The sequence below is a fragment of the Theropithecus gelada genome, chromosome 17, assembly GCF_003255815.1.
Source record: "Theropithecus gelada isolate Dixy chromosome 17, Tgel_1.0, whole genome shotgun sequence".
Lineage (NCBI taxonomy): Eukaryota > Metazoa > Chordata > Mammalia > Primates > Cercopithecidae > Theropithecus > Theropithecus gelada.
The window spans coordinates 79,202,628-79,218,758 of NC_037685.1; the positions used below are offsets into that span (position 1 = coordinate 79,202,628).

At 36.6% G+C, this 16,131-nt stretch overlaps 1 protein-coding gene across 1 annotated transcript in view; it reads left to right on the plus strand.

Moving 5' to 3' along the window:
* Positions 1-11,165, plus strand: part of ITM2B (integral membrane protein 2B) — a 28,966-nt gene extending 17,801 nt beyond the window's left edge. Inside the window, exons 2-6 of the mRNA XM_025364685.1 lie at positions 2,989-3,117; positions 5,319-5,525; positions 7,238-7,348; positions 7,911-8,061; positions 10,257-11,165. Coding sequence (XP_025220470.1) covers positions 2,989-3,117; positions 5,319-5,525; positions 7,238-7,348; positions 7,911-8,061; positions 10,257-10,342 — 684 coding nt within the window. The 3' untranslated portion in view covers positions 10,343-11,165. The remainder of the gene's footprint in view (positions 1-2,988; positions 3,118-5,318; positions 5,526-7,237; positions 7,349-7,910; positions 8,062-10,256) is intronic.
* The last annotated feature ends 4,966 nt before the right edge of the window (positions 11,166-16,131 follow it).

Sequence of the window (16,131 nt, forward strand, 5' to 3'; positions counted from 1 at the left end):
GGAATTTAGAGAGAAAAGATTAGATAGACTTTGCAGATTTAACAGCTCTTCTATGAAGTACATGATGGTGGTGCATAGGTTTGGGGTCTATAATCTGGCTCATCAAACACTCTTGTTTATTTCCTGATTCTTAAGCCACGTTTCACGTTATTGAGGTGCTGAATAAATTGACCTGTGGATAAGTGAAGTGTTTTGTAAGTGAAATTCCTTAAGAAATTGAATTTTTAAAAAACTGTAATAGTGCTGAGAAGTGAGTTTTGAATGAACACGAGAAGTCAAACTCTAGCATGGTTTATAAAGGTCTTTTGTGACCTGCCCCAGTTTCTTGTCCATCATTTCTCATACCCCTTTCCACCATATTGGGCAGTCCAGCCAAAGCACGTGTGGCTCTTGGAAATGTCATGCATTTTATCTCCATAATTTTTGAAAAATCTCTGCCATATATATAATTTCCTTTAACTCTGTCTTCTGCTGAGGTAATGAGTATTTGTCCTTTAACATTCCACTGAAGTATTTTCTCCCTTGGGAAGTCTTCCTGAAACTCATCCCCTCTTACGTGCTCTCTGTGCATTTTCCTATTAGAGCTCGTATCATATTTACTTCTTTTTGTATATTTGTCTATTTTCCAGACTGATCCAACTGGTCTCTTTCTTGGCAGAGCATCTATTTCCAGTGCCTAGCACAGCTCTTGGCACATAGTAGACATTTATAATTTATTCTCAAAATGATTGTTGAACAGTTAAAAATGATATATTACAATGCCTTGAAATTTGTCATCATTTTGCCAGTTGGGGCTGCATATTCTTTTACAGATGTCTGCCTGTGCTGTTTGGCTATTCATTTATGTACTGTTGGAAGAGAAAGCCTGCCAAATGGGGTGGGTGTGTGCGCACATTTGGCTGTCTCAGCAGCTGATACCAAATGTTGGAAATAACTATTTCCATCTGTCATTTTCATTCCCCCCACTCTCCCTCCACCCTAAAATTAATTATGTTAGGAACAATTTCTTACCTCCTTAGATACTTATGTCAGACAAGGGCTCAAGCAAAAGATGTATACTTTATCATTAAAGTTTTGTAATACCTTATGACTCCATGGAATTCTTGTAACTTTCTTTTCACAGCTGGGATATCTTACATGGCTTGATAAATTCTTCAGACTTATTACATACTTTAATTCCTTGCAATACACTCATTGTCTTACACACATAGTATATTGACATGTGCTACAGAAACCATGACATTATCATAGCAATGGACTGATTCTTAGAATAAACAGTATTTGTTGTTCGATGTTAAATTCTATGTTTGAAATCTCAACCTAAGAACACACTATATCACATCACATTGTTGTTGGTTGCTTCAGCATCTGGGATTAGACCTTTCTCAGTGGTATCATGTTAAAGTTCTTCATCTTAGAATTAAAAACATATAATGTTAGGTTTCATTCCTAACTGAATTCTTGCTTCAACCAAATCTGTGTTCTAATACAGGGGTCCCCAACCACCAGGCCACAGACCAGTACTGGAACTGGTCTTGGCTAGGAACTTGGCTGCACAGTTAGCATTGCTGCCTGAGCTCCACCTCCTCTCAGATCAGCGGGGACATTAGATTCTCTTAGGAGTGCGAACCCTATTGTAAACTGTATGTGTTAGGGATCTAGGTTGTGCGCTTCTTATGAGAATCTAATGCCTGATGATCTTCTGAGGTGGAACAGCTTCACCCCAAAACCATATCCCAACCCCCCTCAATCTGTCTGTGGAAAAATTGTCTTCTACGAAACTGGTCCCTGGTGCCAAAAAGGGTTGTGGAGGGCTGTTCCAGTAACCCATCCTGTTCTTGTGCATCATTCATAGTTTTTCTTCCTAATTTTTTATCCTATTAGATAGGTTTAGGTGAAGTCTACTTTCTCCCTTAAGCCTACCCCATATTGGGTTTTCCAAGTAAAGGACAGAGTCATGTACTTCAAGAGGCTGTTCATGTATACTGTGAATTTTTGCAGTCTTTACTATTTATTGAGTGACTACTTATGTAGGTATCTTTGTTTTCTTAGCTCTTTGCACGTGAACTTGGGTACAAATCAGAAATTTGCTGTAATTCTAAAGTGACAGAATAGAGGGATCAGGTTATAAGGGCACAGGGAGGGAGGAGTATCTAGGAATTATGAATGTCATGACCCCAAATAATGTTCTAATACTAAATTGTTTTAAGTGGATAAAAATGAAAATTCTATAAAATCTTGTGCTGGTTTTGTTTCTTGAATTTATAAGTAAGTTTTTATCATTGAATATTTTCTCATTTTTTTCTACTGCTTCTATCTTTAAAAGAAAGTGAAGAATTTTATCAGACCATGGTTTAGAGTAGAGCAGTGGGATAATAGGATTATGTATTTTTATGTATAGAATTTTATCCTATTTTTTGAAATTCTAATTGTTTAAATAATTTTAGTATCATTGTTTATTCTGTTCCTTATTTTCCTGTAATTTTTTCTTGTGGATGGTTTAGAATAGTTTTATACCTGGTATGAAATATAAACCATCTGTAGCAGGCCTAACACATAATTTCATAAACGATCAGATAGAGAGATGCCCTGGATTTATAATTTACAAGGCTCATCATCATATTATATGACTAAGTTGTAGCATAACCTCTTCTAAATTATTAAATTTTAGAAGATATCACCAAAAGTTGTGCATGCAAAATAAAAATTATGGAGTGTATCATTGCTTGAGTCAGGGTTAGCAGGTGGGGTGTTGAGATTAGAAGTAGACAACTCTCCTAGAGACCGATGTCCCAGTCCAAGAACCATTAAGATGAGCCCTGGAGCTACCATTTAATCATTCCTGGGTTGATTTTGATGAGAGGCACAACTCCTTTGGTCTTTATGTCTTCATTTATGAAAATGATAATCCATGAGGTTTTTCCGATCCTGAGCCCTCTGTTGTTCTGTCTGGAGATAAGATACTTAACTGTCTTTTTCATATTTTAGGACCCAGATGATGTGGTACCAGTTGGCCAAAGAAGAGCCTGGTGTTGGTGCATGTGCTTTGGACTGGCATTTATGCTTGCAGGTGTTATTCTAGGAGGAGCATACTTGTACAAATATTTTGCACTTCAAGTAAGTTGAAAAATTATTTTGTGTCTCTGATTTTTTTTTTTTTTTTTGCCTCTCCTGATGTGCGTTACAAAATTGTTTACAACTTGCTGTAAGCTTGTACTTTTTATCTGTGATCTTCAGCCAGAGTGGTAGTTCTATTTTAAAGCTGTGTTTAAACATCTCTCCATGATATGTTTGCTGAGCCCATCACACACAGTCACTAAAAGCAGAGTAACTTGAAATGTTGCTGACTAAAGGATTTATTTAGGTCATTGGGTGATTTTACTAACCTTTATTTTCCTACTATAAGTAAGGGTTGAGAGGAATAGTATTATGAATTGCCAGTTGAATAAATACATCAGCCACAAATGTTGTCATATTGATAGGCCATAACTTGATAGTCAGCTTGGACTCCCGTTGGTCCTACTGTACCCTTGGGCCCAGAGTACAGTAAGACCATGTCTCTGCTTCTTTTCCAGTCACTGGTTTCACTAAAGAACTGGGTGACTTCAGCGGTGATATTGAAATAACATAGGATTAATAGTAATCCCAGTGGGTTAAGACAAAGGTTTTCCTTCTGATTAATTATAATTTACAGTCTATTTTGTGATATATGTCTCTTGGCAATAATTCAGAAGTTTTTTTAGGAGTTTTGAAGAGGAAATTACTTTCAAGATTTTATGACTACTTCAGCTGTTTCAAAATTTGGAGAAAGTTGACAACGAGACTTATTAAAATAATTTAAATAACTAATTTTGAAACGTTCTCAATTTCATGCTCATTTTCTGTGTTGTTCAAGATGATCAATCACATGTTGATAGACATTACCAAAATACTAGTCATCTTTTTTAATACCGTTTTTTTACAAGATATACATATAGTATAGAAAAAATCATTGCAATTCCATTTTCCGGAGATAACATTTGGTGCATTAACTGTTTTTTTTTGTTTGTTTGTTTGTTTTTGTTTTTAACGGAGTTTTGCTCTTGTTGCCCAGGCTGGAGTGCAATGGCGCGATCTCGGCTCACTGCACCCTCCACCTCCCGGGTTCAAGTAGTTCTCCTGTCTCAGCCTCCCAAGTAGCTGAGATTACAAGTGCCTGCCACCACACCTGGCTAATTTTTGTACTTTTAGTAAAGACAGGGTTTCACTATGTTGGCCGGGCTGGTCTCGAACTCCTGACCTCAGGTGATCCACCCACCTTGGCCTCCCAAAGTGCTAGGATTACAGGCGTAAGCCACCATGCCTGGCCCGGTGCGTTCACATTTTATATACCCTTAGTCTTTATTGTGTGTGTAGAGTGTGTATGTGTGTGTGTGTGTGTGTGTACATGTACTGTGTGTTTGGTTTTTTTTGAGATGGGATCTCACTCAGTCACCTGGGCTGGAGTGTGGTGGTGCAATCACAGCTCACTGCAGCCTCAACCTCTTGGGCTCAAGCAATTCTCCTGCCTCAGCCTCCCCAGTAGTAGCTAGGACTACAGGTGTGTGGTACCATGCCCAGCTAATTTTTTCATTTTTTGTGGAGACACGGTCTCACCATGTTGCCCAGGCTGGTTTTGAACTCCTGGGCTCAAGCAGTTCATCTGTCTCAGGCCTCCACCCCCAAAGTATTAGGATTACAGGCATGAGTTACTGCACCCGACCTCATATACTGTTTTTTCTTTTTGTAAAAGTGAGACAGTAGTATAAAGATTTGCTGTAATCCAATATTTTCCCCTGAATTGTGACATAAAGGGAAAATTAGAACTACTTATATGCATATAGAAATTTCAGAAAAGTTATCCCTTTTTTGGCTAATAAGAAAAAAGTCATTTAATTAGTAGACCATATCAAAACTTTTTAATATATTCTTTCAGAAAAACTTAACTAGTTTTGGAATATATTCTTTTATAAAAACTGCTTACAAGTAGAGTAGGTCTGTTGTTTCTTTATATTTATTTGTTACTGGATAGCTGATTATTTTTATGTTCTATTTTCACCTACCACGAAAAGTAAAGGGAAAACCAGCTGCCTTTCTTCTTTTGAAGCTGTTCTTTTACAGTGCTTCAAAACCTGATCTTAAAGAATATGCTAACTCTGTAATTAAACTGTCTGACTTGTCATCTAAAAGCAAGAGTTTGCAAGCAAAATGCTATTTAGATAGAGGTGGCAGCTTAAGTAATGCTTATTTAAAAACCTGTCTCATGCTGAATTGCTGAAATGAGTCTTTAAACTCTATAGCCAGATGACGTGTACTACTGTGGAATAAAGTACATCAAAGATGATGTCATCTTAAATGAGCCCTCTGCAGATGCCCCAGCTGCTCTCTACCAGACAATTGAAGAAAATATTAAAATCTTTGAAGAAGAAGAAGTTGAATTTATCAGTGTGCCTGTTCCAGAGTTTGCAGATAGTGATCCTGCCAACATTGTTCATGACTTTAACAAGGTGAGCCAAGTGTCCAGAATTGTAGAAAGAGTGCAGGTTCTGTAGTTTATGCTTTTTGTAGTTTTAATTTCAATATTTGCTAGTTTATTATATTTAGAGTTCAGTTTAATAAACTGTCAACATTTGGTGGGCTCTGCTTTGTCTGAAGCAGACCCTGGTGACCCAGCCTTCTCATATCTTGTCTTTCCTTTCCCTTAAAGCCCACCTCATGACTGTTCCTCCTTTGCTGACAAACTAATATTTTTTATATGTTCCCACATTTTCTTAGATAAGAGGTAATTTATGTCCCTGTTTTTTGGTAGCATTTTCAAAATCAATAATTTTGTTAATCTGTTTTTAAGTTCTCGTTCTACATTTCCCCCCAGCTTTTGAGCATTTTTATGTAATGCAGAAAAGTTGAATATCCAAAATCCTCCACTTTGTTCCAGATATTGTCATATTTGCTTCATCTCTTTTTCTGTCATTTGATGTAAGTACTTATGCTGTTATCTCTCAAGAATGAGATGTCCTCCTACATAACCACATCATTATCACATCTAAGAAAACTAACATGATCCTGTAGGACAGTAGTCCCGCCTTATCTGTGGGAGATACAAGCTAAGACCCCCCAGTGGATGTCTGAAACCGCAGATAGTACCAAACCGTATATATACTATGTTTTTCCGTATTAGTGTACATATATACATATGTTAAAATTTAATTTACAAATTAGCCACAGTAATAGATTAGCAATAATTAATAAAACAGTTAAAATACTATAATAAAAGGTATGTGAAGGTGGTTTCTCAAAATATTTTACTATACTGTACCTACCTAGGTATTTGTGGACTGTAGTTAACTGAAGGTAACTGAAACTCAGGAAACACAACCTCAGATAAGAGAGACTACTGTATTTAATATGTTTACAATTTATATTTGTGTTTAAATTTCCCCAATTTTTGTCCCAATAATTTTTTGTTTTTTCAAATCAGGATTCAGAGATTCAGAAGTTCATGTATCACCTGTGATTTTTGTGTCTCTCTGTATAAGCTTGCCATTTTGAACACTCCAATATATTACTGAAGTTAGCTTTGCAAACATTTCGTGCCTGATACATCTGATGGATGTTTAGAAACCAGTTTGAAAATTTACTTATTTCAAGGAAATAAACATCCAAAGCAAATAGTAAATAATAATAGCTAACACCGAGCTCTTAGGAATCAAAATGTTGACATTGTTTGGTTTAACTTATTCTTAAAAACCATCCTATGAGACAGTCTTTCTCAACCAGCATTTCTCATTTGAACCATAGAACACAAAATCATTTAAATGACTGTTTCTCCAATGTTCTAACGATGGTAGTAGTATTGAAGATACATACGAGAAAACTTAATCTTTATGCACAATGGACAGATAGCCTTAGAGGGCATTTGAGCTTATAAGTGAGAAAGTTAAATTGCTTAATTATATAAGTATTTGCAGTTAATTTGAATATGTATTATTATTTATTATAGAAATACACTCTTGATGAGCATTTTATTTACTGGTAGCAATATTTTTTCCTCTCCCATTCCCACTTCCAACTTTATCCAGCCAAATTCTGAATTTGTTGAAATGCAAGTGATTTATACATTCTAAAGCCAATTCATTTTAATGATACAAATTATTCTTAAAAATCCAGTTGCTGCCTGTTTTGCTATTACTGTGACTACACTGTATCTTTTTCTTCCCAGAAACTTACAGCCTATTTAGATCTTAACCTGGATAAGTGCTATGTGATCCCTCTGAACACTTCCATTGTTATGCCACCCAGAAACCTACTGGAGTTACTTATTAACATCAAGGTATAAGAATGTTGACTATTTTTGATGAATGATGCCCTTATAGTGTTTTGGAATACCCTGTTGAGAAATTAGCCCTGTAGGAGCTCATTTTATCAGACTGTAGTTAAGAATTTTACAAGGATGAACGAATACTCATGGTTTTTGTTTTTAATGTTTTATATCTTGAAATTGAAATACAATTTCTCAAATAATGTTTTAAGTTTTCCTAAAGAGCCAGAGAGTAAATACTGGCCAACTACTTAATTCTGTTGCCATAGACAATATGTAAAACAAATGAACATGACTATATTCCAAAAAAAACTCTACTTATAAAAATAAGCCGGGGGTGGAGGCTCATGCCTGTAATCCCAGGACTTCGGGAGGCCTAGGTGGGAGATTCGCTTGAGGCCAGGAATTTGAGATCAGCCTGGACAACATAGAACATAAAACAAACAAACAGATGGTGGGTAGTAGTTTGGCAACCTGTTCCATACCATAATGTGTAAGAATTTTGTCTTGTTACTCTAGTCTACTCAGTATATGTTCTGAGATAGTCATGTCATGTATTCTTTTCTGAATGTAGGCTGGAACCTATTTGCCTCAGTCGTATCTGATTCATGAGCACATGGTTATTACTGATCGCATTGAAAACATTGATCACCTGGGTTTCTTTATTTATCGACTGTGTCATGACAAGGAAACTTACAAACTGCAACGCAGAGAAACTATTAAAGGTAATACTTTTTAAATGTTGAAGTGTTGGGCAGAAAAGTTCATTGCGTTAAACTAGATTTAGGTGAAGCCTAGTCATTGTTACCAATATACTTGCCATGAGTGAGATAATATTGTGTCGTTATATAATATTCCCAGGTTTCTATAGAATTATCTTAATTCTATTTATAAGTCCGCCCTTTTCAGATGGAGAGAAAAGGTCAATGTGAAATGTCATTGCCTTGAGATGCTGGTACCTCATTTTCCATCTCGTTAGTCACCGTATCCAACTTCACATCCTAACCACTGTGGTTCAGCCATACTGAAAGGGTTTTTATTATCCAGAGGGTCTCTTGGGACCAGGTCTTCAGCTGTGTTTTCAGAGATCTGGATTCTAAGCAGGCCGTTTGCCTTTTGGATCATATTGGGAATAATCACTGCCAGGGTAGTTGGAAAGGAATTTGGGTGAAGAATTAAGAGCATTGATACAACTAATGTTGTAGCTTTGCCAAATCATTTAACCTTTATTTTCTCACCTGAAATATAAGGATTACAGTATCTCCCCATTTCCTTTTAAGCTCATTGTGAAAATAAAGTACATGTGGCAGCTGTGGAAAGTAAGAAGTGCCATTCAGATACACTGTGGTGTGATTTCTTTGGAATTGTGTCACCCAGTAAAAGTGCTTTCCTGGCTTTTTGCTAGCATTTTAAATAATACTGTTCTCTCATCTCTGGCTGTTGAGTCATCTGAAACCAGCTTGATTGCATGTTTTTTTTTTTTCCCCCCAACTTTTATTTTAGATTCAGGGGGTACATGTGCAGGTTTGTTTCAAAGGGTGTATTATATTATCTGATGGGAGGTTTGGGGTACAAATGATCCCATCACTCAGGTAGTGAGCATAGTACCCAATAGGTAGTTTCTCTTTTTTTTTTTTTTATTATTATTATCAAGTTCTGGGTTACATGTGTACAATATGCAGGTTTGTTGCATAGGTATACAGGTGCCATGTTGGTTTGCTGCACCCATCAACCTGTCACCAAATTAGGTATTTCTCCTAATGTTATCCCTCCCCAAGGCCCCCACCTCCCAACAGGCCCCAGTGTGTGATGTTCCCCTCCCTGTGTCCATGTATTCTTATTGTTCACCTCCCACTTATGAGTGAGAACATGCGGTGTTTGGTTTTCTGATCTTGTGATAGTTTGCTGAGAATAATGATTTCCAGCTTCATCCATGTCCCTGCAAAGGACATGAACTCATCCTTTTTTATGGCTGCATAGAATTCCATGGAGTATAGGTGCCACATTTTCTTAATCCAGTCTATCATTGATGGACATTTGGGTTGGTTCCAAGTCTTTGCTATTGTGAATAGTGCTGCAGTAAACATACATGTGTATGTGTCTTTATCATAGCATGATTTATAATCCTTTGGGTATATGCCCAGTAACGGGATTGTTAGGTCAAATGGTATTTCTAGTTCTAGATCCTTGAGGAATCGCCACACTGTCTTCCACAATGGTTGAACTAATTTACACTCCCACCAACAGTGTAAAAGCATTCCCCAATAGGTAGTTTTTCAACCCTTACCTCCTCCCTCCCTCCCTCCCTTCCTTATAGTCCCCTGTATGTATTGTTCCCATCTTTATGTCAGTGAGTACCCAGTGTTTACCTCCTACTAATAAGTGAGAGCATTGTAAGGTAGGTATTTGGCTTTCTGTTTCTGGGTTAATTCATTTATGATAATGGTCTCCAGCTGCATCCATATTGCTGCAAAGGACATGATTTCATTCTTTTTTATTGCTGTGTTGATTTCTTACATTTAAAAATGCTCTTGGTTCATAATTTTTTTTTAAGTCAGCCTTACACATGCCATGAAATTTACCCTTTTTAGTGTGCAACTCTGAGTTTCCACAAAGATACACATGGTCTTGCAAGCACCACCATAGTCAAGATACGGAACATTTTTAATACCTTCAAGTTCATGAATTTGTAAGCAATCTGTGTAGCATTATTAATGTTGCTGTGATCTGTCAATATATTAATAGTTCAGAAAAGGGAGAAAAATTATTTTTCTTCAGCATAAACAGATTCAAACTGTAGAAGTTTTTGTGGAGTATAGAGTGAAATGCTTCTATACATCTAAATAATAACTATAAAAAATATGTGAATGTTTATGACTAAAGAATCAAAATTTTAAAAAACTTTTTCCCTCTCCAACAGGTATTCAGAAACGTGAAGCCAGCAATTGTTTCGCAATTCGGCATTTTGAAAACAAATTTGCCGTGGAAACTTTAATTTGTTCTTGAACAGTCGAGAAAAACATTATTGAGGAAAATTAATACCACAGCATAATCCCACCCTTTACATTTTGTGCAGTGATTATTTTTTAAAATCTTCTTTCATGTAAGTAGCAAACAGGGCTTTACTATCTTTTCATCTCATTAATTCAATTAAAACCATTACCTTAAAATTTTTTTCTTTCCAAGTGTGGTGTCTTTTGTATTTGAATTAGTAACTGTATGAAGTCATAGATAATAGTACATGTCACCTTAGGTAGTAGGAAGAATTACAATTTCTTTAAATCATTTATCTGGATTTTTATGTTTTATTAGCATTTTCAAGAAGACGGATTATCTAGAGAATAATCATATATATGCATACGTAAAAATGGACCACAGTGACTTATTTGTAGTTGTTAGTTGCCCTGCTACCTAGTTTGTTAGAGCATTTGAGCACACATTTTAATTTTCCTCTAATTAAAATGTGCAGTATTTTCAGTATCATATTTAACTATTTAGAGAATGATTTCCACCTTTATGTTTTAATATCCTAGGCATCTGCTGTAATAATATTTTAGAAAATGTTTGGAATTTAAGAAATAACTTGTGTTACTAATTTGTATAACCCATATCTGTGCAATGGAATATAAATATCACAAAGTTGTTTAACTAGACTGCGTGTTGTTTTTCCCGTATAATAAAACCAAAGAATAGTTTGGTTCTTCATATCTTTAAGAGAATCCACATAAAGGAAGAAACTATTTTTTAAAAATTCACTTATATATATATATACAATGAGTAAAATCATAGATTTTTCTTTAAATAAAAATAAGTCCTTTTAATAACTAAACCAGATTCTTTGTGGATACTATTAAAATAACATTTAAGCCTCAACCTTGAATGATGTTGTGTAATATAAAATGCTTTTATTTTTCATGGAAGGGCTATCAAAGCCTAACGTTTCCAAGGAACATAAAAGAACTGTGCTTCTCTGAGAGTGCCCGCCTCAGAAATGGAACATTTTGAGTTAATAATGATGATTCTTATACTTCTAAGTTTGCTTCCTCTCTGAAATAATTCAGAATCCACCCCCATTTAAAATATCTATGATTCATTTCACCTCAAATTCCTAAGACAAAAAATGTCAATTCTGACTTTAGGAGGTCAGAGTTTTTAAAGCTTCAAACTCTTAAAGGATTTGGTCTAGAAACCAATTCTAATTCAAAAGGATATTATTTACTCATGGCTCTTCGTTTCGTTTCAGTAATATTGTCAGAGCTTTAAGCCAGTGAGTTGGGTATTCAGGAATTAACAATTTTAGAAGATAATATGTTTCAATAAAATGAGAATTGGTTTTTCCTACTTTCCAGGCTCTAAAATTACATGAATTTTCAGGTAGCTGTGAACATTTAGGAGCACATTGTTCATTGAGCATCTTTTATATGCCCAACATACGATATTATGTTGAAGATACATCTGCAAAGAAGAAAAAAAGCCACTGCCATCGTGGAGACTCACAATCTAGGAAAAGAGACGGACAGCACCCAACTAGTTACAATACATTGGGATCAGTAGTATGAAGGAGAACAGGTGTAGGTTCTTTGGAAAACATTTAGGAGAGTCAGTGAGACTTTCAGAATGTGAAGTGCATGGGATTAGGTCATGGAAGACCGTATATGTCATCTTAAGGACTTCATTCAGTAGACCATGGGCCACTGTTGAAGCTTTACATTTTGGAAGGAGCTTATTATTAGTTTGTTTTCCCGGTGATTATAGTAGTAATGCGGTATTAGGGTAGCTGAACTGCAGTAATAATCCCAACATCTCACTGGCTTCATGCAGTAGGAATATGCCTTCATCACAGTCCAGTGTGGCAGGCAGCCTCCAGACTCCCAGGGACCTAGACTTACACTTTACTAAATATAATTGTTTCACTTGAATTTTTAAAGGTTTTTGTATAATCATCTTAGTAAAACCTTTGATAATTCTTCACAACATTTGCAATCATTGATTTGGCCACATTGATCTAACATGATACCCATGATTTTACTTCATTTCCATTAGTATTCTGATCATTTCCTTTAGAGTCAATTGAGTAGAGAGTACCCCTCTCACCCAAGCTTAGTCATGTCCCAGGAATTTTGGAACTCCAACTGAGGTTTCAGGTTCATTATTCATTCTAGGGCTGAATGGATAATGTGCCCTTTGAACTCTTGTGCCATGCTGGAAACTGTGGTCTTGGTGTGGCATGGAAAAAACAGGGCAAAGGATGTGGATGAGAAGGTGACAAAGAAAATCAGATACGCAGAGAGGACTGCCTGGTCTCTCAGTGGGTTCCAGGGAGACTTGGCTGTCCTTCCCTGTTCTTGAGTTCTGTCTAGTCCATTTGGGCTCCTATAAGAAAATACCATAGACTGAGTGACTTCAAACAACAAAAGCTTATTTCTCACAGTTCTGGAAGCTGGCAAGTTCAAGATCAAGTCATCTGCAGATTCAGTGTCTGATGAGGTCCTCCTTCCTCACAGACCGCTGTCTTCTCTCTGTGACCTTATATCACAGATTTCTCTGGGTTCCTCATATAAGGACACTGATCGCATTCATGGGGGTTCCACTCTGATGACCTAACACCTCTCAAAGGCCCCATTTCCTAATACTGTCACCTTGGGGGTAAGGATTTCAACATGAATTTGGGGGGACACAAACATTCAGACCATAGCAAGTTCCATAATGCAGCCCATCGTGCGTGCGTGTGTGTGTGTGTGTGTGTGTATGTGTGTATTTATTTATTTATTTATCTAAGATAGCTCTAGTTTGCTGCTTTGCAACACATTCTGCCCCTATTGCATTGGTTTAAAAAAACAGTATAGAAGTCAAGATGAGACTACGTAAATCTTGACAAGTTGTTAGGATTCTGGCCGTGATTGCTCATCTGTGACGCAGAAATGAGAGTCTGGCTCGAAAGGTGGCTGAGAATTAAAATAATAGGCATGAAAGTGCTTCGTACAGCTCTTTACAGTTGTTGACAATGCCTTTTTTGAAACCTATCACTGCTGTATGTTAGCAAGCAAACACTGATCTTGTTTTGTAATGTGTAATTTTTCATTTCTACTTTTCCTATATCCCTTTTTAGACTCCACATCCATATTAGAAGCAAGAAAAAAAAAACGTACACAGTGTTCTAAATGTTGTTTATCTTGAATAATAGAAGGAGGAGTGTAAAACTTAAAGGCTGATTAATAATGCAAATGAAAAGACATGGATTATTGAATGGAAAAGGTCTAGATTCTATGTTTGAATGTGGTTATGAATTAATGTTGGCAGAATCTCTAAGATTCTGCTAAGTGCACATTTAATAGTTTACTAGACATCTTCTCTTCCACCTAGCAAAGAGTTTGTTGCCCAGAGTTATATAAATCTTACTCTATTGGACACTAATCTTGGCATGTTTAACTCTTTGAGACTTAGGTTTAACTCTTCGAGACTAAGGACTTCATGTGTATCTATTTAGAAAAAGAACATTTCTTCATCTCCACAAAGCTATACAGCCATCAGTTTGTTGAATATCTTGTCCAAAGTTATTGCTAGCTTGCTGCTTTCTGAGTCTTTGTGGCTAGTGCTTTTTTGAGGAAGAAGCATGATTTAGTCTCAGCTATCTATTGATCATTTTAGGCTTTTACTGAAAAACTTAAGAACAATTTAATATTTTTTTGAACTATTTAGTGAATTTTGAGGCCATAAATTATTTCCTGTTAGCACACAGGTATGGATTGTAGATTCCACACTTTTAATCTTCCAGCCACCTGTTGCAGATTGGTTCTGAGAAGCAGGATGAGTGGGAGTGGGCTCTTTAGGGGTCAAAATCGAGACCTAAGTGTGGTATAAAACAAGATAATCTAGCTTTCTCCCACTTATAATAATTTGATGGGACTTCTATATCTGATTTTTAAGCTTGCATTTTAGTTTATATTTTCATTGTAAAAAAATCAAATAATACAGAAATGTTGAAGATAAAAAGTAAATGTTCCCCCCATTCTACCATCCTCCTTCCTCAGTCCCATTCCCCAACAGTTTAATGTGCAATACAACAATGTGTGATACACAATAACCTAGTTCTTGCCCTAGTGACTAAGAAGATGCAGACACCTTCTTTTCAAATGATGTGGTCTTACCCCCATCACAAATGGAGTGTATTTAAGAAACCCAAGCCAGAAACCCCAAGTCTTCACAGTCACCATGTCCTCCACCTCCCGATAGCTTCCTGCTGTTCTTCTGCTCTAGTGGTTCTCCCTGCTTCCCCACACCCACCCGTGAGCCACAACAATCTTTCCAAAACACGAATTTGATGGTTTCACACCCCAGCTTAAAACACTTTCCTGGCTTCCCCTGGTTCTTAGGATAAAGACCAAAATACTTAATGCTGCACAGTCCAGTCCCAACCCACTCTCCAGCTTCATCTTAATCACACCCCTCTTTGCTCCTAGTGTCCTACCACATTGCCTGCCTTACTGTTTCTTAGTAAATGCTATTCTTACTTCCTGAAGATTATTTCCATCTGTTCCTCCCACACCCTTCAGTTAGCTTCCTCTCAGCCTTCAGAATTTAATTCAGGTGACCCTTCCTCAAGAGAAACCTTTCCTGAACCATTAGGAAAGGCTTTTCTTGTTTCTCAGTTTCATAGCATCATCTGTCTCTTTTTTGTGACTTGAATATAATATTTTATGTTTTGTCATTGTTGCTTGTTTGGTTAATATATTTCCCCCACTAGACTGCTCAGTACCTTAGTAGGGCACCTGACATGTAGTTGGAGCTCTTATTTATTGAATGAATGAATGATTCCTTCCTGTACCACTCTAGTCTTGCCCACTGTCATTTTTATTCTGGGTACTATATTTCCCAACCAGTTGTCTGGCTTTCTCCTCAGATCTCATCCCCATGGATCTGAGTGAGTTGCCTTGAATATAAATCTAATCATGTCTTCTGTAAGATTCAGTGATGGTGTCCTGCTGCACTTAAGAGAAAATCCTTTTTTCAAGCCCTAAAATCCTGCCCTCACTAGACTTCTCTCACCATTTCTCTATTTGCATCCTAACCTTTCAGTTTTGGCCTCATATAAGCTTACAGCCCTGCCTGAAACAGTTGTCTCTGTCCCTGCTCCACCCCCTGCCCTCCACAAAGAAAAGTTAACTCCTACTCATCTTTCAGATCCTCAGATTAAAAGTTTCCTGAGATGCCACCATAGCTCTGTTTCTCATACCTTTCATGATACTTTATCACCTGTCTTCATGCAGTCCTCCTCTCGCCTATTAGCAAAATGCTAATACTGTGTCCTCAGTATTTGGCACATAATAGATATTCTTGACATTGAAGGAAGGAATAAACATCTTGGTAACTATAGCTAGAAAAAAAGAAAATACGGTATCTACTTCACTAAAACCAAAGGGATTTTTTTGGGGGCAGACAATCTTCATTATTCAAATGGACAACTAATGTTTGTTGAATGAATGAGCTACATTTCGTGGATTAACTCGTTCAGCTGGTAAGGGTTATACTTGGAGGCTATTTCATCTTGGCAGGCTTGTTCAAAGTTAGAGCCTCATTTTAGGTAAAATGTTCTGTGGGGGCCATATTAAGATTTTTATATGACAGAATTATATATATATCCACAAATGTTTCAAGCCAAGATTATGTCTTCTTCCATAATGCCACCTTCTTCCAGCATAGTATTTGAGGCCAGATGGTTTTCCACATTTAAAACATACCAACATTCTTTTAAGGCCCAGTGATTATCAAAAGGGATTGGCACTACATTTTAAAAT